Source organism: Protomyctophum parallelum (assembly GCF_964188405.1).
Source record: "Protomyctophum parallelum genome assembly, chromosome: 15".
Taxonomy (NCBI): domain Eukaryota; kingdom Metazoa; phylum Chordata; class Actinopteri; order Myctophiformes; family Myctophidae; genus Protomyctophum; species Protomyctophum parallelum.
In genome coordinates, this window is record NC_139710.1 from 34,202,272 (window position 1) to 34,226,676 (window position 24,405).

General features: G+C 42.0%; 1 protein-coding gene across 2 annotated transcripts in view; it reads left to right on the forward strand.

Moving 5' to 3' along the window:
- Window positions 1–243: 243 nt before the first annotated feature.
- fbxw8 (F-box and WD repeat domain containing 8) overlaps window positions 244–24,405 on the forward strand; it is a 44,896-nt gene continuing 20,734 nt past the window's right edge. Inside the window, exons 1-8 of one of the 2 annotated variants that reach the window (XM_083784423.1) lie at window positions 244–619; window positions 1,151–1,446; window positions 3,523–3,627; window positions 4,823–4,987; window positions 6,721–6,809; window positions 10,352–10,509; window positions 10,870–11,066; window positions 13,449–13,691. In XM_083784423.1, the coding sequence (XP_083640549.1) occupies window positions 352–619; window positions 1,151–1,446; window positions 3,523–3,627; window positions 4,823–4,987; window positions 6,721–6,809; window positions 10,352–10,509; window positions 10,870–11,066; window positions 13,449–13,691 (1,521 nt within the window). In that variant the 5' untranslated portion in view covers window positions 244–351. Of the gene's footprint in view, window positions 623–1,150; window positions 1,447–3,522; window positions 3,628–4,822; window positions 4,988–6,720; window positions 6,810–10,351; window positions 10,510–10,869; window positions 11,067–13,448; window positions 13,692–24,405 lie in introns of both variants that reach the window. The other variant, XM_083784422.1, reaches the window with a different exon arrangement.

The window sequence follows — 24,405 nt, forward strand, 5'->3', positions numbered from 1 at the left end:
ATCTAAACTACATAGAATGCATTATGTTTGTAATGTTGAATAACTCCATTATTTATTAATATATAGCGGCCTATGTATGGACAGAAATCAACCTGTGCGTAAAAACGCGCCTATAATGAACGCTGCGGAATTAAAATGTGCGGAACTTATGTACGGGTGATGTGTTCCTTCTCGGACTGTTTATAGAGAAGGAATGTTTACGTCCAGAGGGCTAACGTTATGTCAAACAACCGCTCACTCATACTACTAGATTTAGCTTATTTTATCCGTCATGGTTTTACTATTTTCTTACAGTAACCATGGAGTTGCAGCAGTAATTAGTTTGATTTGAAAGGTATATGCTCGACGAAGATGGCAGACGAACTTGCGACGTTCAGGGAGGATTGGAAGCAGGAGTTATCCAGCCATAAGACACGGTGGTGTGAACCCGAGCCTGTCCCTTCTCCTCCGGGCTCTCTGGTGGTAGGGCTGGTGGTGGGAGACAGTTCGGACCGACAGGGAGGAGGAGGAGACCCGAAGAATCGGTATTTTCAAGACTCCGTCTCCCACGACTACTGTTCCACCAGCAGCACGGAACCAGCGAAACCAGAACCAGAGAGCAAAGCTTCTTCTGCCCACGGTGGTCCTTCCTTCTCAGTGTTGTTTTCGTTGACTAAAACTAAGACTCAAATTTTTCGTCGACTACCTTTTTTCACTGACTAAAACTAAATAAAAACGAATCTATGATGACTAAGACTAAATATACTGACAATTTCGTCAACAAATAAAAACTAGACTAAAATGTTAGGAAGGGACTAGTGGACAAGAGATCCAGTTTTATGCTGGGTTGCATGCTGAAAATAGCAGATATACAATCTCACAACGCGTCGTGCTGCGACGCGTTGTGAGATTGTATATCTGCTATTTTCAGCATGCAACCAAAGTGTAAAATATGTCATTACAACGACATCAAGGCCTGTCAAAACACATTTTAGTCGACTAAATCAACTGTAGATTTAGTTGACTAAAATCGTATGACATTTAGTCGACTAAAACTAGACTAAACACTAGAACATTCCAGGTGACTAAAATGTGACTAAAACTAAGTGAAAACTATTCAAGAGACTATGACTAAAACTAAAATAGAAATTTGCTGCCAAAAACAACACAGGTCCTTCTGAATGTGGTGATGGTGGTGGTGGTGGTGGTAGAGATCGAGTCCTCCAGGCCACAGCAGGAGGAGAATACACCAAGGACCAGCCCCTGTATGTGTCCATCGCCAGCAGCCTGCTGGACGGCAGGACCAGTCCCCTGCTGGACAGAATCCAGCAGGAGAGGACCAGGAGGAAGAGGCAGTATCAGAAGGAGACGGATGTCTGCAGCAGCGTCGTGTCTCTGCAGAGACAGCCACACAACAAGAAGGTTATTAAAGCCGAGAAGCTGGTGGATCAACTCATTGAGGACCTGGTAATGATTCTGATGAATTGAAAAAAAAAGGTGGATTGATTGATTGATTGAAATATAGTACATTTCAAGCACATACTCAATACAAAGACTGTTAACTGTGAATGGACGACGACCCAATTAAGCATTACACTTATTTACAACAGGGACCACAATGTTCAATTCATCAAAACATTTAAGGAGACGTACAAATAGACACTTCTATATAGTTAAAGAACAGAACAGGAATTCATCATAAAGGAAGCAAAAAGGGAAAAGAAACATATACAGTGAGGGGGAAAAGGGGGGGGGGATTCAGATTTTGCGGGGGCCAGTTTCGAATTACAGCCGTCCGTAGGCGCCCTTTGAGAGTGGTTTTGAAGGAGTCAACGGATTCACATGTCTTAATGACTGTTGGTAGGGCGTTCCACATTTTGGTGGCATAGGAGCGAAAATAATTTAGTCCCTTGTTTGTGCCGAATCTGGGTTGTACATGGTTTGTTGCACTCACTCTGGTGTTGTGGGTGTGGACCCTGTTTGTAAACAAGTGTAATGCTTTATTATCAGTTTGTCGTCCACAGTAACAGTCCTTTCGTATCGAGTTGTGCTTTCATGTGAAATGTATAATTTCTGAATACTGTTACATACTTCAATCAATCAATCAAACTCTGACATACCAGTATACAAAATGGTTTTGCCGTACGGTAGACATATAATTTTTGCGTGGACTGGACAATTATTACCAGGTAGAAACACAAAGAGCTATCTATGGCCTATAGGTTAGCTCTGGTCCATAGCCCTATAGGCTAATGCCCTGTGCTGCCGTTGGCATTAGAGCTATGGATCAGAGCTAGGCCTAGGTCTGACTGTAACTCTGATTTAGGGGGGGGATTCTTGAACATACAATACATGCTTAGAGAACCAGGGCTGTATTTTGCTTAGAGAACCAGGGCTGTATTTTGCGTGTCTTAAAGGACAACTTTAGTTTTTTTCAACCAAGGTTCATGTTTTACGTTGTTATTAGAGAAACTAAAAGATGAGTGTTCATTTTCCTTCATTTGCTGTTTTCTTTCGTTTTAGGGATTTTAGCAGTTTCTGACAGGGGGGCGGGGGCATTCGAGCATGGGGCTAAATATGTATTTTTTTACAAAATATTATGGCGATTTATTATTTTATTATTTACTATAGTCCTAATAAACCCAAAGAAATTACATCTGGCCACAAAATACCACAGGATCTACTGAATGTGACAAACTGACATATTGAGCCTATACACACAGTATAAGCCTTCCCCCAGTAGGCTACCTTCACATTCAGTAGATCCTGTGATCTGCTGTGGCCAGATGTAATTTCCTGGGGTTTATTAGGACTAGTAAATAATACAAAAATAAATCACCATAAAATGTGGTAAAAAAATACATATTTAGCCCCATGCTCGAATGCCCCCGCCCCCCTGTCAAAAAGAGCTAAAATCCCTAAAACGAAAGAAAGCAGCAAATGAAAGAAAATTAACACTCACCTTTTAGTTTCTCTAATAACATCCTAAAACATGAACCTTGGTTGAAAAAAACTAAAGTTGTCCTTTAAGTACCAGGTCTTATTCCCTAACTTGAGTAAACTAAAGACCTGGAGGTGTGATCAATGCCATTTGGCTATTCTGAGTGGCCAAAGAGCATTGATCACGCCTCCAGGTCTTTAGTTTACTCAAGTTAGGGAATAAGACCTGGTACTTAAGACACGCAAAATACAGCCCCCAGTGTCCTTGTGGACTCCTAATGTGCCATACATATTGTCATAGTAAATCATTCAGTGCCATACATATTATGAGGAAAACCTGGAGAATGTCATTCATTAATTGAAATAAGAACATAATAAATGCTATGTAAGTTGTAACAAGTGCTAGACTTGGCCTTGTCTGTGGCTAAACAAATAATATACTTTTTTCTTCTTCTTCCAAGGATCAGACACATTTTGTCCGTGTGCACATTGATGACCCTTGAATGGTTCCATTTGTTTTTGTACATGACTTACATACTTTGAAAGATTACCTCAGAGTTTAATTAATTAACCCATTACATTTCAATGTCCTTAATGTTTCAGAATGAGGTCAATGACATTCCCTTCTTTGATATCGAGCTACCATATGAGTTGGCCGCAAAGATATTCCAGCATCTCAGCGGTGCTGAATTGGGGCGATGCGCCCAGGTAATCTGTACAATTTTTTCCCCCCTCTCCTATTTTGACACATTCAGTGGTGGTAGAAGTACTCAAACTTTATTATTTATATCAATACTGCAATGTAGAAATACTCGGTTACAAGTAAATGTCCGGAATTCAAAACTGTACTTGAAGTAAAAGTATGAAAGTATTGCTATCAAAATGTACCAGAATAAAAAAGTACTCAATATGCAGAATGCATAAATTTAGAAAGAATGTATACAGGGCTGAAGTGTATGTATTGTAATAATAACTCAAAATATACAAACTAGCTAAAGTTTTCAAATAATTTGCAGTGGAGTTAAAAGTACAATATTTTGCCTCTTGCGATGTAGTGGAGTAGAAGAAAAAAACAGCCGTGAATTGGAAATACTCCAAGTCAGAAGAAATTCCTCAAACTTATACGCAAGTACTGTTGGGTAACCGGTACACTCGCCCCTTTTCCATCTCGCCCCACTACTCTACCTAGCTGTAAATAACAAACATAATTCATGTTTGTGATTATTTAACCCATTCTGACCTGAGATCAGATTCATACGAGGTTTCCACTGGACACACACTGGTCTGATTAACCCATTCTGACCTGAGATCAGATTCTAAAAATGTCAGTCGTTCTTTTTTCAAAAATAGCTGACCTACAAGCTCGTAGCGCGCCACTCGGTGGCGCGCTATGAGCTTGTAGATCTGCTATTTTTCAATAGCTAAAGCATAACATGATGCTAACACCAAAATGGGTTCCCTTTCAGAATGGGTTAAAAGGTATTATCATATTAATTTATCATTGTTAAGTTCACTCTGTATATCCACAGGCATAATAGCATGATGATGCCATTACAAAACATGGGCTACATGGAAGAAATGTGATTTAATAAAACGAAATTAACTGCTAGAAGGTCCTAAATTAACTTAATTAAGCAGTCACCTGTTCTTTCTAGAGTATAGAGATCGACTACTATGCAATCAAATAAATCTGTATACAAGATAATTTCAGATTTCAGAGAGGGAGTGAAATACAAAATTAACTGTTGACTACATTAAAAAAATTGCGGGGGCGAGTTGGTAAAGGGGCGAGCAGTCTCGTTTTCGTACAGTAGTACATGAGTGAATGTACTTGGTGGCTTCGCGCCTCACATTCCACGTACGTACTGTAACCTCATGATCCACATCCAATCCTTTGTCCCAGGTGAGCAAGGCATGGAAAGTCCTTGCAGAGGACGGCGTCCTGTGGTTCCGTATTTGCCAGAGGGAAGGTTACCATCGGGAGGCCAGCGTGTCCGACTTCCTCTGCTGGAAGAGTGCTCTGCGAGACCGCAGGATCTCCGATAGCACCGTGCGCTATAACTGGAAGGTGAGCTGCCTCAAACCAGGGTTGTTTTTGGCACTTGGCAGCAGATTTTAGTTTTAGTCATTGTCTCTTGAATAGTTTTCATTTAGTTTCAGTCACATTTTAGTCACCTGGAATGTCTTAGTCTAGTTTTAGTCGACTAAATATCATAAGATTTTAGTCGACTAAATCTACTGTACAGTTGATTTAGGTGAACAAAATATGTTTTGGCGGGCCTTGATGCCGTCATAATGGCTGTTTTTTTTCACTTGCTGAAAATAGCGGATCTACAAGCCCACAAGCTTGTAGATCGTCTATTTTCAGCATGCAACTAATTTTAAAATGACTTATACTGGGATCTCTTGTCCACTAGTCCCTTCCTAACATTTTAGTCTGGTTTTTCTTTGTTGACGAAATTGTCAGTATATTAGTCTTAGTTTTAGTCATCATAGCTGTTGTTTTCATTTAGTTTCCATTTAGTTTTCGTCAGTGGAAAAAGGTAGTCGACAAACATTTCGTCTTCGTTTTAGTCGACGAAATCAAGACTGGCTCAAGTTAAAAATGTTCTCACTGAAAGAATATATATTCAAAGAATTAAAAAATAGCAGATCTACAAGCTGCTAGATCTGCTGTTTTTCAATAGCTATCATAATGCTTAAAACACCAAAAGGGGTTCCTGTCCTGAATGGGTTAAAGTTCACCCAACAAAAATGGGCATATTTAGTTACACACCTTGAATTCACGGAGATGTTTTTATCGCATTCCTGAGCCAATAAATCGGTCAGTGGACTCAATTGAGTCTCCTACTCAATATGACACTCAGTCGAGTCTTTACTCAGCCGGTCATCAAATTATTGCCTCTCTAGGTCGTTCTCAGACAGAGTCCTCCATCGTCTCTTCCAGTCATGCCGGTTCTCCATACATCAGTTTGTTGGTGCTTTGCTCTCCTGCATCGTTCTCGACTACATCCACGTATGTTAGTGTGGGGCGTCCTCGTGATCGATGCCCGTGTGTTGGTTCCCAGAGCACCAGTTTGCTGGCTACCAGTTCTTGATGTCTTTGGCAGTGTCTCTGCTAGTCTCATAATTCTCCTGGCTGCTATTTTCTGGCTCACCCCTTGGTAATCCCTCATACAGAGTCTTGTTAGTAACATGTACACTCTTGCTGATGTTAAGTACTGCACGCAGCATTCTGGTGTAGCACCCGTCAATAGACTTGCTGCAGGGTTGTCTTCAGGGTCCAGCATTCACTGCCGTTATAGGAGAACAGACTCCACCGCTGCGTAGAAGAAGCTGAGTTTGATTTGTCGGGGGAGGAGATTGGAGTTCCATACACTGGTCATGCCACTCAGGGCCCCTCCAAGCAAGTGCCTTCCTCACTTTCAGGTCTTGCTCGGTTGAGTTGACCCATGAGCCCAGGAACGATAATGTGACAATAACAGCTTCATTGGGTGTGTCATTAACCCATTCTGAATTGAGATCAGATTCTAAAAATGTCTTCTACATCCTGACAGTTTTCATTCTGACCTGAGATCAAATTCTAAAAATGTATGAGCTTGTAGATCTGCTATTTTTCAATAGCTAAAGCACGACATGATGCTAACACCAAAATGGGTTCCCGCCCAAAATGGGTTAATGGAAGATAAGTCATTTTCTGCAGGGTGAATTATTTATTCAGTATAGCAAATCTACTGATAATGAAACATTGTTTTCAATTCATCAAATATAATAATAATGGCTAAATCATTTTCTCCACAGAATCGCGTGGGAGCCATCAGCCAGCTTCAGTTTGAGCTGGGAAAGGTGCTATGCGATGTTAGCTCCCGTGGCAACTTTGTCTTGGCCGGGTAAGTGTTTTATGGACGAACACCTGCTGCATGACATTTACAGTACACTGACATACAGTATGATGTATTATATTAGGAAAGTACAATTACGGTACATTTAAAGCATTTAGGCAGCTTAAAACAGAAAGGTTTTTAGTTGTGTTTTAAAACAAAGGTTTTTAGTTGCGTTTTAAAAGAAATAAGAGTTTTCTGGGAGTTTGTTCAAGATATGTAGTCCATACAAATACCAAAAGAATACTGTACCGCACTGTTGTGACGAAAAGAGAGTTGAGTCAGAAGGCAAAGCTCTCCGTCTACCGAGCAATCTTCGTTCCTACTCTCACCTATGGTAATGAAGTGTGGGTAATGACCGAAAGAATAAGGTCGCGAATACAAGCAGCCTAAATGAGTTTTCTTCGACGGGTGGCTGGCATCTCCCTTAGAGAGAGGTTGAGAAGTTCAGTCACAAGAGATAGGGTGAGAAGTTCAGTCACACGAGAGAGACTCGGAGTAGAACCGCTGCTCCTTCGCCTGGAAATCATTTATGTTGTTCTGTAAAAGTGGTGGTATTAGGGCTTGTTTGTTTGCGTTTGCCTAGACGGAGCGGGCGGTATGAGTTTCTGCTATCTGCGCGCTGGTTGTGGTGGGCCGGTCTGGACCAAATTCACACGCAAATGACCGGGCCGAAGTTTTGTCCCAGTCCAGCCCTGTCTCATACACAGGGAAAACATTACATAAAGTACAGTGCAGTTACACAAATAGACAGTACAAACATGTACATATACAGTAAGCTTGCTCATCCGCTCAACATTCCAGTGTTTCTTTAGTCGATCTCCAAGCTCACGACACGTTGCTTAGCGATGTCTTGTGGGTTATAGCAGATCGGCTATCTGAGCTGCTTGGCCTACGGCGAAGTACATAGAGGGCTTAATCGGTCAAGTGCTAAGAAAACATAATTAGGATAACAAGTAAACATCAAACCTGGCATCGATCTATTCTATTCTATACACACATAACACACTTGGCATTGGTCTATAAGTAAACAACACAGTTAGCGTCTAGTGCACTGCTCATTGACAGCTGTTTCGGGAGGAAGGACGGAAAACAAATTAAGCTCGCGGCAAACAGGACGAGACAATGATGGATAGTGAAGACCCGCAGGGAGCCAATAGACTCCTCAGAACGTGATCTGCATGGGAGGGAGAGAGAGAGGGGGGGGGGGGGGGAGAGAGAGAGAGAGAGAGAGAGGGGGGGGAGGGGGGGGAGAGAGAGAGAGAGAGAGAACACCGTTATTCTTTAAGCAGAACCAAACAGAAACAGAATCAGAGCCTTAAATCCATACTGTCCCCAAGGTGACAGTATGGTTTCCATGTCAAGGACCCCCGGAATTATCTGTATTTGGCTGCGGACCCCCATCTGAAAATATGTTGTTCCAGGGACAAAAAAAGGAAGAATTTCTTTTTTTTTTAATTAATAAAAATAAAATAAGTACGTAATTATTCTAATTGTTGTTGCAATCTGAGTTCGCTTCCCGCGTTCGCGCGTCTTACTCGTATCACCCCTCCCCACCCTAGCCTGGTTAATAAACCAGACTAATATCGCACGGACCGCGGGATATTAGTCTGGGGAGGCTCAGCTTGGATTTCATTTTCAGGGGGGCGGGTTGAAACATTTTCACTTTCACGCAATTGGTCAGAGCTACTGTCAGTCAAAGGTCTCAAGCATTGAAAGTCACTGTACCAAAGCCCGCCCATATTGCATACCGTGTCCCGATTGGCCGCCCCATTTCTCTGGTGTAGGAAATGGGCGTACAATTGAGCCTCTCCAGACCGTAATCCGCCGGCAGGCAATTTATTTTTGCCAACGGCTGATTCGGTCTGGTTTAATAACCAGGCTATCCCCACCCGGCTTCCCTCCCGCCCGCGACCACGGGCCAAGTGTTCCAACGGTGGTGGGCTGACACTGTTACCACCGCGCCACACGAGCGCCTTGCATTCCACTTCATAGATCTGATCAGAGATCTGTCACTGTTACCACCGCACCACCCCAGCGCCTTGCATTCCACTTCATTGATCTGATCAGAGATCTGTCGCACACAGCAGACGTCTTGGCTTCAGTGTCGGCATCCTTTTCAACGATACACCAATTAACAATGTCTGTTCCTATTGTTAACGTCTTGACATGACACACACACACACACACACACACACACACACACACACACGCTCATGCTGTGAGACGGATGCGTGGAAGTGTCAACGCTGGCAGCGACAGTCTCTCTCGTGTCCCCCACTGGGAGCACTTTGGCTGGGGGTGAAGGAGAAGGGGGGACGCGGAAAGGCGCAGACTCACTTTTGACATTGTGAGGGCCTCGTTAGGGCATTGGTGAAAGTGGGGGAGTGCGTAGCTCTCAAGAGGAAAGAGTCGAGGACAGTGTTCATCGACTCGTCACGTACGAGTCGACATCCAAGCTTATTTTAAAACCCATTTTGAGCCGGAACCCCTTTTGGTGGTTACATACATTATGTTATAATTTAGCTATTGAAAAATTGCAGATCTACAAGCTCATAGCGCGCCACCGAGCGCGCTATGAACTTGTAGGTCTGCTATTTTCGAAAAATCGTTAAAATGTGCCTCAAATCTTTCAGAAAATTGTCATGATTTAGAAAACTTTTTTTTTTTTTTTTTCGACGTCAGGCCTGAATGGGTTAATGTTAAACGAAAAGCTGGATAAAAAGAAAAATCACACCCGTGTGAAGTGAGGGGCGCTCTTATCATCGTACGTCATCATGACGTAACATGTTGATTTGCTCAGACACATGACAAATTCTCCATTCATTGTCACTGGGAATTTAATGTTTGTCTAAGACGAAAATCTACACTAATAGCTGAATATATAGGAAAATGAACTACTGTAGAAGCAACAATAGTCAAATGATATTTTGGTACTTTCTTGCCATTTCTATAGGCGAATCTGGTCTGGGAGAACAGGCAGAGAGGAAAGGAAAGGTACTATGTTTACCCAGGGTAAATGGACTAAGCTCAAGAACTTGTTTACAGCCAGGCCCTGCTCATAGAACATTTCATGTTAGGGGTTCAATGCCTTGTCCAAGGGCACTTCAGCGGTGGTAATTTTAACGTGCCGTTCCGGGGACACGAACCATAGCGACCTTTCCGATATGAAGACCGCTCCGCAAACCGTTGGGCCACCGCTGCCTCTTGGTGCTCCCTGGCCTGCCGACAGGGGGTATATTCACAGATTAGCCCATTCTGAACGGGAACCCATTTTGGTGTTAGCATCATGTTACGCTTTAGCTATTGAAAAATAGCAGATCTAACGAGCTTGTAGGTCTGCTATTTTTGAAAAATCGAAGAACGACTGACATTTTTATAATCTGATCTCAGGTCAGAATGGGTTAATCAGACCAGTGTGTGTCCAGTGGAAACCTCGTATGAATCTGATCTCAGGTCAGAATGGGTTAAGGTTCTTATAACGGCTACATTGAAGCGTGTGTAAGTGTATTATTGTATGAAATAAAATAAATGCGCTACACGTGTTTCAGATACACCTCGGGCGATGTGCGGCTGTGGGACACCCTCCACTGGGACTCGGGAGCGTCCTACCTGAAGACCAACAGCCTGTCTGGGAGCAGCGAGCCGCGGCCTCACGTCAGCCACGTCCAGGTCAACGGCTCCGTGGCGGCGGCCGCGTATGAAGACGGTGAGTCAGTGAGTGAGTGGTGCAGTGTTGGTTTTAGTTTAGCAGCACTTTTCTATTTTAGTTTTAGTCATAGTCTTTTGGAATGAAACTTCAATTAGTTTTTAAGTCACATTTTAGTCACCTGGATGGAACGTTTTAGTTGTTAGTCTAGTTTTAGTTGACTAAATATCATAAGATTTTAGTCGACTAAATCTACAGGTGATTTAGTCTACTAAAATGTGTGTTAATAATCTCCGCTGTCCACTCCATAGTGAAGTGACAACAACCCCCCACATTCTCACTCTCTGCACTGCTCAGATCAGACCAGACGTGTCTGATTTCTTGTTGCTGTGTGGGTGTATTGTATTGTATTGTATGCAGGCTGCGTGGACCTGTGGAGCGTGGAGACCGGTGGGCAGCCCATCCACCACTTCCAGAGCCCGGGAAGGATCCAGGCTCTGGCCCTCAGCCCAGACGCTCCCTCTCTGCTCTCTGCCCACGGGCCAGATGTTCGCTTGGACTGCCCTGACGACCGTGGGTACTGGAGGACCCTCTGCCAGGCCCGTTTACCCAAGGCTGTGAGTGGAGCCTGTAGTTCCAGTGTCAGTACTCAGTCTAGTCGCTAATATGCATTGTATGTCTCTGATGCCAGGTTCAAAGAGACTTGTGGAAATCATGGTTCATTTGCCATTCGGTGCGTTTAAATGTGCGTTTATGGTAAATGGTGCATTTATATAATAGCACCTTTATCCAAGGCACTTTACATAGATTGTGCATTACATTCACACACACATTCATACACCGATTGCGGCGGAAACCATGCAAGGCACCAACCAGCACATCGGGAGCAGTTTGGGGTTCAGTGTCTTTGCCCAAGGACACACGTTGGGCACATTTACGTGCATACACAGACTGGAGAATATGAATATGAATATGAATATTACGTTCATACACAGACAGCAGAGGAAACCATGCACGGCACCAGTCTGCTCTTCCACTACACCTCAGATCCAAATATTCTACTTTTACTCCACTACATTTATTTGAAAACTTTAGTTACCGGTACTTGTTACTTTGATTATTATTACAGAACATACATTAACCACTTCAGCCCTATTATACATTTCGGCCACGATTCGGCCAGATTTGGGGGTATTGGAATTTGACTCTAGACTGCATGCATTCTTACTGCCTTCCTTCTGCATTATGGTTCCTGGTGTTGTGCACTGTTTGCTCCCACCGATGGGCTCTGTTATTTATGTTCCCCATGGGGGGTTGTTATTGCGAACGCAGTGAGCCACTTACTATGACAGCAAGGGCTGAATGTCTGTGTGTGTGTGTGTCTGTGTGTGTGTCTGTGTGTGTGTCTGTCCCACTGTTACACCACCCGCCCGCCACCAGAGGGCGCAGCTGTAGCACACACACACACACACAGGGCGCAGCTGTAGCACACACACACACACACGCACACGCACACGCGCACACACACCCACACACACACAAGCTGCGTTCGCTTCACACGTTTGCGCGTCTTACTTGTTGTATATCTATCTCCCTGCTCTTAATGCTTAATGATGGTGTTTAATTGTGCCGTGCAGGGAGAAAATGTATGATGAGATGAGATCTACTTCCCCGAGGGGTAATTGAAGCGTTACTACAGCATAATGTGGCACATAAATAAAGCTAAAACTACTGGACAAACAGAAAAAAAACAACAGACACAAGTGGACATGACCACACAAGACTCCTTAAGTTGCATCCTATAACTAAAATGTGCCTTGTTCACAGGATTAGGAATAATGTTGCACCAAAGTATTTCAGTGACTACTTTTCAAAGGTTAGTGATACCCACAGGCACTACACCAGAGGTAGCCCTACTGATTTTAAACCCTGCCATTTTTACAGCAATATGGGAAAATCATCTTTCCTATTATTCTGCAGCAGTTCAGTGGAATGACTTTCCTTCCAGCCTTGAGCTGATCAGTTCCTTTGAAAACTTTAAATGCACATTAAAAAGATGGTTGTCTGATAACATGACCTACATTTTTATATCCATACTGACCTTTTAGATTAGAATAGGTTAAAAAATAAGACAAACTAACTCTAATTTTTATTGGTTCGGTTTTTTGTACTTTTTCTGTGTTTTTGTTTCTTGTTATGTCTTTGTCTCCTTCCCCCCCTTCCCCAAAAGGAACAGGGTCAGGGCAAAATACAACTGGTATTTTGTTTATGTCTGTTTTGTTTTGTTACTCCCCATGTCCCCGTTTCCCAACAGTTTTAGTGTTAGTCTAGTTTTAGTAGACTAAATATCATAAGATTTTAGGCGACTAAATCTACAGTTGCTTTAGTCCTCGTAATGGCTGATTTTACACTTGCTGAAAATAGCCGAGCTTGTAGATCTGCTATTTCCAGCATGCAACCAAGTGTAAACTGACTTATACTGGATCTCCTGTCCACTATAGTCCCTTCCTAAAATGTAGTCTAGTTTTTATTTGTTGACAAAATTGTCAATATATTTATTTAGTTTTTATGTAGTTTTCGTCAGTGAAAAAAGGTAGTCGACGAACATTTTTCGTCTTAGTTTTTAGTTCACGAAAACAACACTGTGTGTGTGTGTCCAAGTGTAAGGCAAAGCAGCTTGCAACATACTGTTCAATCTCCTCCATTATAGGCAGTCGGTCTATTTGGAGGAGAAGGTGCTTTTTGTACCCATGATTTACTTTCGGTGTTGGTAATATGACAGACTGAAGTGACCAATGTTGGCTGTGAATAAGTTCATGTGTTGCCTATATTCTGTACATTTAGGGCTTGTTTGGACTCAAGCACTGAGACACGTGATGTTTCGAGTGCGTAGTATATCGGAAGCAACTGAAAATATTTGTGCCCTTGATAATGTATTTTATAAATGTGGACTCAAATAAAGAAATCGAAATGTGTGTGTGTGCACCCCGTTGTGGCAGGTGGAGAGCAGCGTCCTGGTGCCGGGCAGGCCACAGCAGAGCCCGCTGGCGGTCGTGGCCGCCGGGGACAGCGTCTACCTGCTGCGTCCGGCGGCCGCGGGGGACGATGCCGACGGTGAGGAGCCGCCGCGGACGCTGCACTCGGTGTACGGCCACCCGGTCACATGTCTGGACGCGTCCGGCTCCCACGCCGCGCTGGGCTTGAGGAGCGGCGGCTGGGCTATGCACGACGGAGGAAACAAGGTACCAGTGTTGTTTTTGGCAGACATTTTTTAGATTTAGTCAGTCTTAGTCTTTTGGAAAAATGCTTAATTAGTCTTAGTCAGTCTTAGTCATTTGGAAAAATGCTTAATTAGTCAGTCTTAGTCATTTCTATGAGAAAACAAATAAAAACAACTTTATTAGGGAAAAACTATGGAATAAAATAAATGAAAGTGGAATGAGATTGAAGTATACTTTCTTCAAGTACACTAACTACAACTTAGACAACAATAGACAAATAAGGACGAAGAGTCGGCATCAAAGCCTCAGACGATCGGATGAAGAAACACGCAGGCAGAGAGATGAGCTGAAGTGTAGAGTTTGTATTTATTGCAGCAACCGAGACCGAGACAGAGAGCTTCCCACGGCACTTGAGTTGAGCCGCGGAGCACAGGGCCTACTGACCACCTCGATGGTCAGCCTGCCACACAAGCCTCCCTAACATTGCAAAAACAGACATTATATGCAGTCTACATCAAACAGAGGTGTTTCAGGGAGGGGTTTAAACCTTTTACATACCAACAGTGGGGGAATGCATAAAGAGTGACGTCTGAGACTTAATCAACTGGCCTCTTGGTTGAAACAATAGAATGCTAATTCCTATCACACCTAGCCGAGCCAGGCTACTTCATATGCACGATGGCTCAGCTAGACTTACAGATTCCCACATTGACTTTAGCACAGTGTGCCATTTGGTTATAGAATGATTATAGTATACAAATTATTGAGTCCATATACGACATTCCCCCCTTGACCATCACCAGATGGTCACATAAAAATATGGAACAATAATTCTATTACACCCCCCTTGACCCAATCACATGACATACTAAACATAAGAAAAGAACAACAGAAAGTGACACTTTAAAAGTCCCCAAAAATAATTCCCTGCACATTCATGCATATACGATAATTGACATTTGCACTTTACATTTTAGGATATACAGCTTGTCATGAATGATTCCTCTTTAGCCTCATTTAGCCCTGATAGTTGAACATTGCCGCTTTCTTGATATTTAGGACGTCATAACATATACGTTTATATTGCTTTAAATCCAGATTCTGCTCCACTAAGGCATGAGTTTGGTTACCTTAACAGGCCAGAGTCTAAGCCATAATAACGAATACTCTCTTCACGTCTTGAGAAAAACCTCTTTGATTCATAATACGCTATTCTTATGACTCAATTTATTTAATTATTTACTCCAATTTAAACCACTTTTCTGACAACTAGGTAATCTTCAAACAATGCAAAAATGGAACATGATTAGCACAATTAACTGACATTTAAACACAACACACCTTTGTCTTCCCCTGTGTTTCCAGTTTGAAACACACAAGTTTTTGCAGACACGCTTAATAATCCATTTATATTTTGAAACTATTTCCCTTCAAAGGTTTGATTCATAACAGCACGCTGCGATCTCATTATTCCGGACTGTTTTAGGCAGCCGGAATAAATGCACTCATCTACGCTACTACTGTTTACTCACTCACTTCCAAAGGTCCAAGTTATCTCGATATTAACAGCAAAACCTCGCATCGTCGCGGCACCTAACTGCCTTTTTAGTTGACTATTATTTGCAAACTAAATTTCATACGAGAAAACAATAATTAGCTCTATTAATTACCAAGACGAATTACCACTGACGCGTATGAGAGGGGCACCGGGATCTCGTTCGCCTGACACAGCCACATACATTGTTTTAGTAAAGCTTTACCATTATTTAACCATTTCCAAGACCCTATAGGCTCTTTAATCAACTTTTTCACTAATTTAAACTTCGACAAAACATACATCAACACATGCCTATATTATATGTTGAATAAATTTACATTACACAAACGTTTTTTGAATACAGATAGATTGTTGAATCTCTCCCATCTGTTATAAATGAACTATTTTAATGTCCTCTTCCATTGTCTCTCAACGTTTAATATCTATTATTCATTTGAGAAAAAATCAATCTACCTTAAAAACAGTCGCTGCTCCAAGATGAAGTGATACCTAATATCAATGCTACTATTTTATCAAAGTTACTTTTAGCCCCATACTACAGAATGACCGAGTAAGGTTAATAGACTTAACTATTCTGACTACCATTTTCGCTCCGATTACTTTAGCCCACAAATTCGACACAGAACTGTCCATACTGTATTTTAAATCTTTCTCAAATAATAATTCTCCCTTCTAAACTTGTGACGTACCTGAAGGCATTCGTGGTCAAACTGAGAACTGCATCATGAAGAAAACTTGCAATGTTTTTTTTTTCCCCGCACCGCCACTCACGTGTGTCCATTGTCCTTCCGTTTCCCATCCAACACACATATTCACACTCCCCCCTTCCAGACATTATGAATATGAAATATCACATAATGACTGGAAAGAAAAATATGAACTCTGTGTAGCTACAGGCCGATCGAAACGCAACACCGTGAGCTTGCAGATCTGCTCTATTTGAAGAATGAAGAAAAAAAAAAAACGTGGTCACTGCCCGCGACCGCTGATGATATGAATCGCGCCGTGCCGTCCTCTCGCCGCACGCCGTGATGAAAGCTCTCGGTCGCCGCATCGTCGGAGACCCCCCTCGGTGAAGACTCACTCGGTGAAGGCCTTGTAGAACGCCTCCCTCTGGCCGCTGCTTGCCGTGAAGAGATGCATCCGATCGCCGCTTGTAGAGCCTCTTTCCCCGCATGGGACCACCGCCGCTTCCCGCCGAGATGTGAAGATCCGCAGGTCGCCATCCGATGCGCTGTAGAGGGTCGCTTCCTCCCGCTGCTGCATGGCGTGTCTGGAGGGCCGCTCCCTCCGCTTCGTCGCCGATCCACGCCGATCCACGTGCCGTCCGTCCACCTCCGGTCGCCGAATCCCTTTGTTCCGCCGTTCGCCGAAAAAAAAACAACTCAACGCCAATTTGTCAAAATTGTCCACTGGTCCATTGTTCGTTTTGCCTGGAATGGAATGACCATCCCATAACTGTTTGTTCAGGCTCCAAGTGAAGTATACTTTCTTCAAGTACACTAACTACAACTTAGACAACAATAGACAAATAAGGACGAAGAGTCGGCATCAAAGCCTCAGACGATCGGATGAAGAAACACGCAGGCAGAGAGATGAGCTGAAGTGTAGAGTTTGTATTTATTGCAGCAACCGAGACAGAGAGCTTCCCGCGGCACTTGAGTTGAGCCGCGGAGCACAGGGCCTACTGACCACCTCGATGGTCAGCCTGCCACACAAGCCTCCCTAACATTGCAAAAACAGACATTATATGCAGTCTACATCAAACAGAGGTGTTTCAGGGAGGGGTTTAAACCTTTTACATACCAACAGTTGGGGAATGCATAAAGAGTGACGTCTGAGACTTAATCAACTGGCCTCTTGGTTGAAACAATAGAATGCTAATTCCTATCACACCTAGCCGAGCCAGGCTACTTCATATGCACGATGGCTCAGCTAGACTTACAGATTCCCACATTGACTTTAGCACAGTGTGCCATTTGGTTATAGAATGATTATAGTATACAAATTATTGAGTCCATATACGACAAGATAGCTGGGGAAAGTAATATTCTAGAGGTGGGTTTGAACTCAGCATGTCTCTGAGAAGTGCATAGTTTAGACAGGTCTGCCTGCTGTGGACACTGGACAGTTAAACTAAACACGGGCAGACGCAAGGATAGTCTATCATTCATTTATAATGGAAACCAGCAACATGTTGATGCAAAGACGTGTAGCTGCTCCAAATGATATTCATTTATAATGGAAACCAGCAACATGTTGATGCAAAGACGTGTAACTGCTCCAAATGATATTCCCATTCGTCTTTGTGTCTGCCCGTGTAAACGCAGCATCGAGGGGTTTAGTTGGGGAACGGATGGAAAGTAGGCTACAATAGTGTTATTAAGGAGGACTCCTTCTAACGATATGGACCAGAGCTAAACTAATGTTAGCTCCCATGCTAGCTAGTAGCTACCCTCGTCAGACAACACCACCACCATCCAGATCGGGTGGAAGGCAAGCTGCTGATATCACTGCTTGTGCCCGTGGCTGGGAAATAAGATTTAAAAGGCTATGGAAGCGTGGATGAAAGCACAGATGTGTGCAATAAAGTTGTGTCGGATGTGTCTGTCTGTGCATTCCGTCTGCTCGTGCGTTGTGACTGTCACAGCGTCGATGATGCATTGTTAAAGTGCGTCATAAGCATGCGCCCTTCCTGCGCTGGAAGTAGCAGATCTACAAGTTATCTACCCGTCGCAATGCACAGCGCTTTGGGCTTGTACATCTGTGTTTTCCCCGCAGTTTAGTTGAATTATATCCGTCTTAGTCCTGGAAAAAGGGGCGCTGACGTCGTCATTTACGTTATCGTCAGTCCTGACGAAAACAACACTGCAAGGTACGTGTTGTTATGACTCCAGTGTAAAAAGTGACCCCGAGATTTAAAAGCCCACCCGGGTGGATTTTCTTCACAAACTTGCGGGGAGGAGGTAGGGCTTAAAGGGATTGTGACATAAAAAAAAGGTTTTGGAATTGTTCTTGTTTTTTTTAGGTTTTCTAATCTCAATTGCACCCAAAAAACATGAACTTTTAACATTCAGTAGATTTTCTGTGATCTGGGCTTTTCTGGCAGTAAGTGACATCACTTACTGCAAATCCCATATATGTCAATGGGATTTGCCAGCAGATGTCACTGTTTCACTGTGTTGCCTGTTTTCATTGTAGCTCAAAAGGCCCAAAAAACCCCAAAGAAAACAGAAAATCCACTGAATGTTCAAAGTTCAGGTTTTTTGGGTGTAATTGAGGTCATAAAACCTAAAAGAAAAAAGAAAAAGAAAAATAAATGAAAATGAATGTCATAAAACCTTTAACTAGTCGACTATTCAACTAGTCGACTAGTGGGTTCGGGGGACACACTACACTATATCTCAGGTGTACAGTACAACAGTATCGGCCGCTCGAAGGACACAATGTCCTCGAACCGAGCTGAAACACGTCTCTGTCACAAAGGACCAGATCGGCTATTTTCAAATCATCTAGGTTTAAAGTGTTCATTTGGCCCATAGTTGCTTCCATTGGGCTTGTTTTCATATAGCTTATACTGTAGGTTGCTTATTTCCCTCGCAAAATCTGGCACCCCGGTTCTCCTGTCTCATAATGGAATTGAGGTGCAGTACAGTGTTGTTTTTGGCAGTTTTAGTCATAGAATAGTTTTCATTTAGTTAGTGTGAGTCTAGTTTTTAGTGGACTAAATATCATAAGACTTTATTCGACTAAATCTACAGTTGATTTAGTCGAACAAAATTTATTTTGGCGGGCCTAAATTTCTATTTTCAGCATGCAACCAAGTGTAAAATGACTTATACTGGATCTCTGTACTTGTCCACTAGTCCCTTCCTAACATTTTAGTCTAGTTTTTATTTGTTGATGAAATTGTCAGTGTATTTAGTCTTAGTATTAGTCATCATAGCTTAGTTCTCATGTAGTTTCCATTTCGTTTTTGTCAGAGAAAAAAGGTAGTCAACGAACATTTTTCGTCTTAGTTTTAGTCGACGAAAACAACACTGGTGCTGTATTATTGTCTCGGGGTATACTTGTCGTCATGTCGGTCCAATCCAAGAGGTTTTCACACTTAAAGGACAGATGGAAAGGTTTTGTTGCATAGGAAAACATTATTTGAATATTATGGCACTCAACATTCAGATATTTGGGTCCGGCATTATCTTGCCAAATTGTTGTACTACAATTTAGCCTACGTTGTTGTTGTTGTTGTTGTATATCTGTGCTAATGGAATTGATGGAACCGTATCAAGGCCTCTTGGGTTTGCCAGGGACTTGACATGGCGGGGAAGCCAAATATCACCATTTTGGAAGGTAGAGTTTATTATAGGCCAGTCAGCATTGAACGCTGGCAAAGGGGCAATAATATCAACTAATATCAGTGCAACAGTTAATCGATTATACAACATAGAAATATAGAAGTCTGTGAAGTACAATAGTGCTGCAATATCTAATGTCTTTCAAACGGGTGCCCCTTGTAGATTGCTATTTATTTAACACTGTTGTACAAAATATAAAATGGAGCTTAATCAATTTAATTCATTATAAAGAAGAATAATTAGAATTTCTTAAAAATAAGATCATCGTATATAAAAAACTCCCACTATTTATTAACCACGATTATTCTATCAAGTAATTGAGTAATGAGTAATCGCTAAAAAAAACAATCGATCGTTGCAGCCCTAATATCAGACATGCTTATACACGGTAAAATCACAAGTTTAGATTTATTCATCCAAGGGTCTATACTCTATAGTATACCTTCTATTTTTGTCCCCCTCTTCACCAAGTCTCTTAACTTGTAGATCGGCTATTTCGCCAGAATCGGCACACTCTGGTTGATGTGGTTTTATCTTCACTGTATAAACTCTCAGTGGAGTAACTCTCCTCTTGTCTTAAGCCTCCTAGAACTTAAATATAGGACACCTGTAGGGGATACGGCAGGTCTGGAGCTGAAGTAGCTTAAATAGTACTAGTCCTCCTGGGCCCTGTCTCCTATTTACTACAGCACTTAGTGTTCTTTTCATCTGAATTCCCAGAGCGGCTTCTGCTTGCTTCTAATAATTGTTGTTGCGATGTTTCTATAAGGACCACGTGTGTCTTAAACTGGGACTCGTGCCTTTTATCTGGAAAGTACAAATACCAGAAGACAAAGCAATCAGTCAGGAATCGGGTGGGGTGGGGGGGGGGGGCGAGCTTCTATATTCCATTATTTTCAATGCCGTCGTCATGATTGCTCCTCCGATCAAGGTCGCACGCTTTTATCGAAGAGAGGCGCTTTTTGTGATGAAAGGCGATGTCACGAATGGCTACTTGAACCTTCATTTGCGTCCAAAAAAGATTGTTTTGTTTTTCGTTGTTTTGTTTTGGGGGTGGGGTGGGGGCTCCCTCAGTTATTGCCAATGTGGTTTAGGAGTGGGGGGCCGTGAAGCGGGACCTGCCCTGCTGCACCGCAAAATCTCGTTAGGAGAGTTAAAACTAAAAAAAATAACGGGTTGGGCTCCTGTTTTTTTGTGAGTCAAATGAACCCTGTGGGTCTCTCTGTGTTCCTCCTGTGAGGGACAGGTCTTTGGCAGCGCTCCTTACATGACATCATCCCTTGTTAGCGTAGCATGGCTCTCTCTCTCTCTCACACACACACACAGCATTAACCTGCAGTGGACTGCCATAGCAGCAGCACTAAAGCGCCACATAGTGGCCGGAGGGGAGCGTAGCACTTAGGAAGATGAATGTAGTCAGTATGTCACTGATATGTGGAGCTCTGTTGTTTTGGCAGCACCTTTCTTTTTTAGTTTTAGTCATGGTCTCTTGAATAGTTTTTCATTTAGTTTTAGTCAAACCGGAATGTGTTAGAGTCTGGTTTTAGTCGACTAAATATCATAAGATCTTAGTCGACTAAATCTACATTTTGTCTACTAAAATGTGATCTGGCGGGCCTTGATGCCGTCGTAATGACAGATTTTACAAAATAGCAGATCTACGAGCTTGTAGATCGGCTATTTTCAGCATGCAACCAAGTGTAATATGACTTGTGTCTTTTACTTAGAGTGGATCTCTTGTCCACTAGTCCCTTCATAAAAAAAATTTGTCTAGTTTTTATTTGTTGACAAAATCGACAGTATATTTAGTCGTAGTTTTAGTCATCATAGGCTTAGTTTATATTTAGTTTTTATGTCGTTTTTTGTCAGTGAAAAAAAGGTAGTCGCGTCGGCAATAATTTTTTGTCATAGTTTAAGTCAACGAAAACAACACTGTGTGAAAATCGGATAAAACCGCCATCTGATGAGTCAATAGAACTTAGTTGGTGGTGTCACATTTTCATGAGACACCAAATTAATCATGAACCACTTAACCTCATTCTGAAATACGTTCTAGTTTCTGTTTTTTTCACTTGCTGAAAATAGTCTAATAATAATCTACAAGCTCACAACTCGTCGCAGTGTGACTTGTTGTGAGCTTGAAGATCAGCTATTTTCAGCATGCAACCCGGTAAAATGACTTATACTGGATCTCTTCTCCACTAGTCCCCCACTAGTCCCCATTTTTGTTTTTATTTGTTGACGAAATCTGCCTTAGGCTATGCCTAAAAATGCCAATAGTGTCTATGGTCGAATTTAGCCCAAGGAGTATTTTCGTGCAAAACGAATGCTTGGAATGGATTCAGCATCATGAAAACCCCCTAGTTTGACATGTCACATGCTACTTAAAGTATAATGAAATTTGGAAATGTTGTCTTATATTGGTTGATAATGGTACCCCAACTTTCAGCATCTGTCACAAAGTTTCCCAAGGGAGTTGGGTTGGAACAAATTTTTCTGTGATAGTAGACACCTTTATGAACACATCTGTGAAGAAAGCTAGTGGTAAGCATTTCCCAGATTTACCACAACTTAACCCGGATTAATTTCTACTTGCAAAAAAGAGATTTCAACCTTACTACTACTTTGTACTACTATGAATTAAATTAAAAAATATGTTAAAAAAAAAAGAAAGAAAAGAGTTTGATGAAAAATGTATGCACATTATATAATAATTATATAATAATATAATACATTAATAATTTACATTTGGGGGATATCTTTCACAATAATGAATAAAACATGTTCTAGACATTCTAATGATCACAAAAAAACATATATTACAATTATTTTACTTACTTTTATTAGGGTTAAAGGTCATAGGTTAAAAATTGCACAGAGTCCAGACATTTTTCATTTGTGTGAATTTCAGCCTCTGTGGGGGGTATTTATATGCAAATATCATGACCAATGGCATTGCAATGAACATCACTGTTAAAGTAATTAATTAAAATAACAATTGTTGCTATAAAGCAACGCTGGGTCTTAGAGGTAACTTTACCTAACTGTGCTGTTTCTGGCACCTGAATTTCCCCTGCAGGATCAATAAAGATATCTAATCTATCTAGTCTCACTCATGCCTAAAATTATGCCCATTCATGTGGAGCCTCCTGTCGTGGCTAATTAAAATATTGAAGACATCTAATCAGCCTTAACAAGTCTGTTGCTCTCCTGACTGTGATCTCATGCCACAGAGCGGAATCACACGCTTTGCCAACAGAACCTGGCTGGCGTCGCCAAATTGTCTTTTCGGCAGCGTCTAATAGGGAAACATATCTATTAATATATCAGCGTCTAATAGGGAAACATATGCCTCACTGAAAGCTGTCAAAAATGCACAGAGGTGGCATCCGAGCCGAGGATCTTTGTTACACATGCATGCACATACACGCATGCACACACACACACACACACACACACACCCTCTGAATCTTTATTATTTTCTGGTGCCTTTGAACTGAAACTGTGTTTTTAGAGTTGTTTCTCACTTCTGACTTGAAGGTTGAGTTTTGTTAACCACTTATTAAATCCTATATTAGTTGACCAGGGTCCCCCAGGCAGTGGTGTATCTACAATAAGGCGAGGACAGGCTTTCATTGGCTACGTTTACATGAAGGGTGATCATTCCGAATAAATACTTCAGAATAAAATACATCCGATGTAATGTTTTTTGCCGTGAGTTTACATGGGAAATGGTCATTCCGAATGAGTGTTTATATGGAGAAGTGATAGAAGACATGATACATGTTAATTCACGTGAAACTACGCCATCTGTTGGACACATAAAATATAGGCAGTTCATTCATTGTGACTTTCAGACGAAAGACGACACTTTGAAATCCCATCATTTCATTCTGCAGTAGTTTTGAGGCTGCTGCTTGGATTGGGGCGGACATATTATGTTTACCGTCTTTTTTTCCCCACCTGCTGCGGCAGTGTACCACACCTTCTCCGCTGGGAAGGTGATCATCTCGTTTTTATGTGTAGCCTACTTTATTATCTACAGCACGGCCAGGGCACGCAACACACTGATTATTATTGTATCGGGTCGCTCGTTATTTTTGAGAGAGAGAGAGTGTGAGAGAGAGAGACCGTTGAACACACACACACACACACACAAAATGCACGAAATAACGCGCTCTATGTGCAAACTCCTCTGCGCGCCTTGGATATGAGGCTTATGAGTGCCTTGGAGTTGGAGCGCAATGGAAATGAGCATGCTCAGAAAGACCAGAATGAATTTACATCCGAAGCAGTGTATACATGAGTCCAATTTTCTTTCAATCGCATTGAACATCGGAGTAATCCGGCCAGTGACATCGGAATGGTTTTTAGATCGCATCGAGCGTTTTCATTCGGATGTAAGTTTTTGTAGGTGTTTACATAACAACGTTTAATAGGATTGAACTTCTATTCGGAATGAAAAGGGGATTTAACTGCTCATGTAAACGTAGCCAATGATAAAAAAAAAAAAAGAAAGCAGATCTACAAGCTCATATGAGCTATTTTTCAACAGCTAAAGCATAACATAATTTAACCCATTTTGACCTGAGATCAGATTCTAAAAATGTCTTCTACATCCTGACAGTTTTCTGAAAAAGCTATGTTTCTATGTCAGTCGTTCTTCGATTTTTCAAAAATAGCAGACCTACAAGCTCGTAGCGCGCCACTCGGTGGCGCGCTATGAGCTTGTAGATCTGCTTTTTTTCAATAGCTAAAGCATAACATAATGCTAACACCAAAAGGGGTTCCCGTCCTGAATGGGTCAATGCCTACTGGCAAC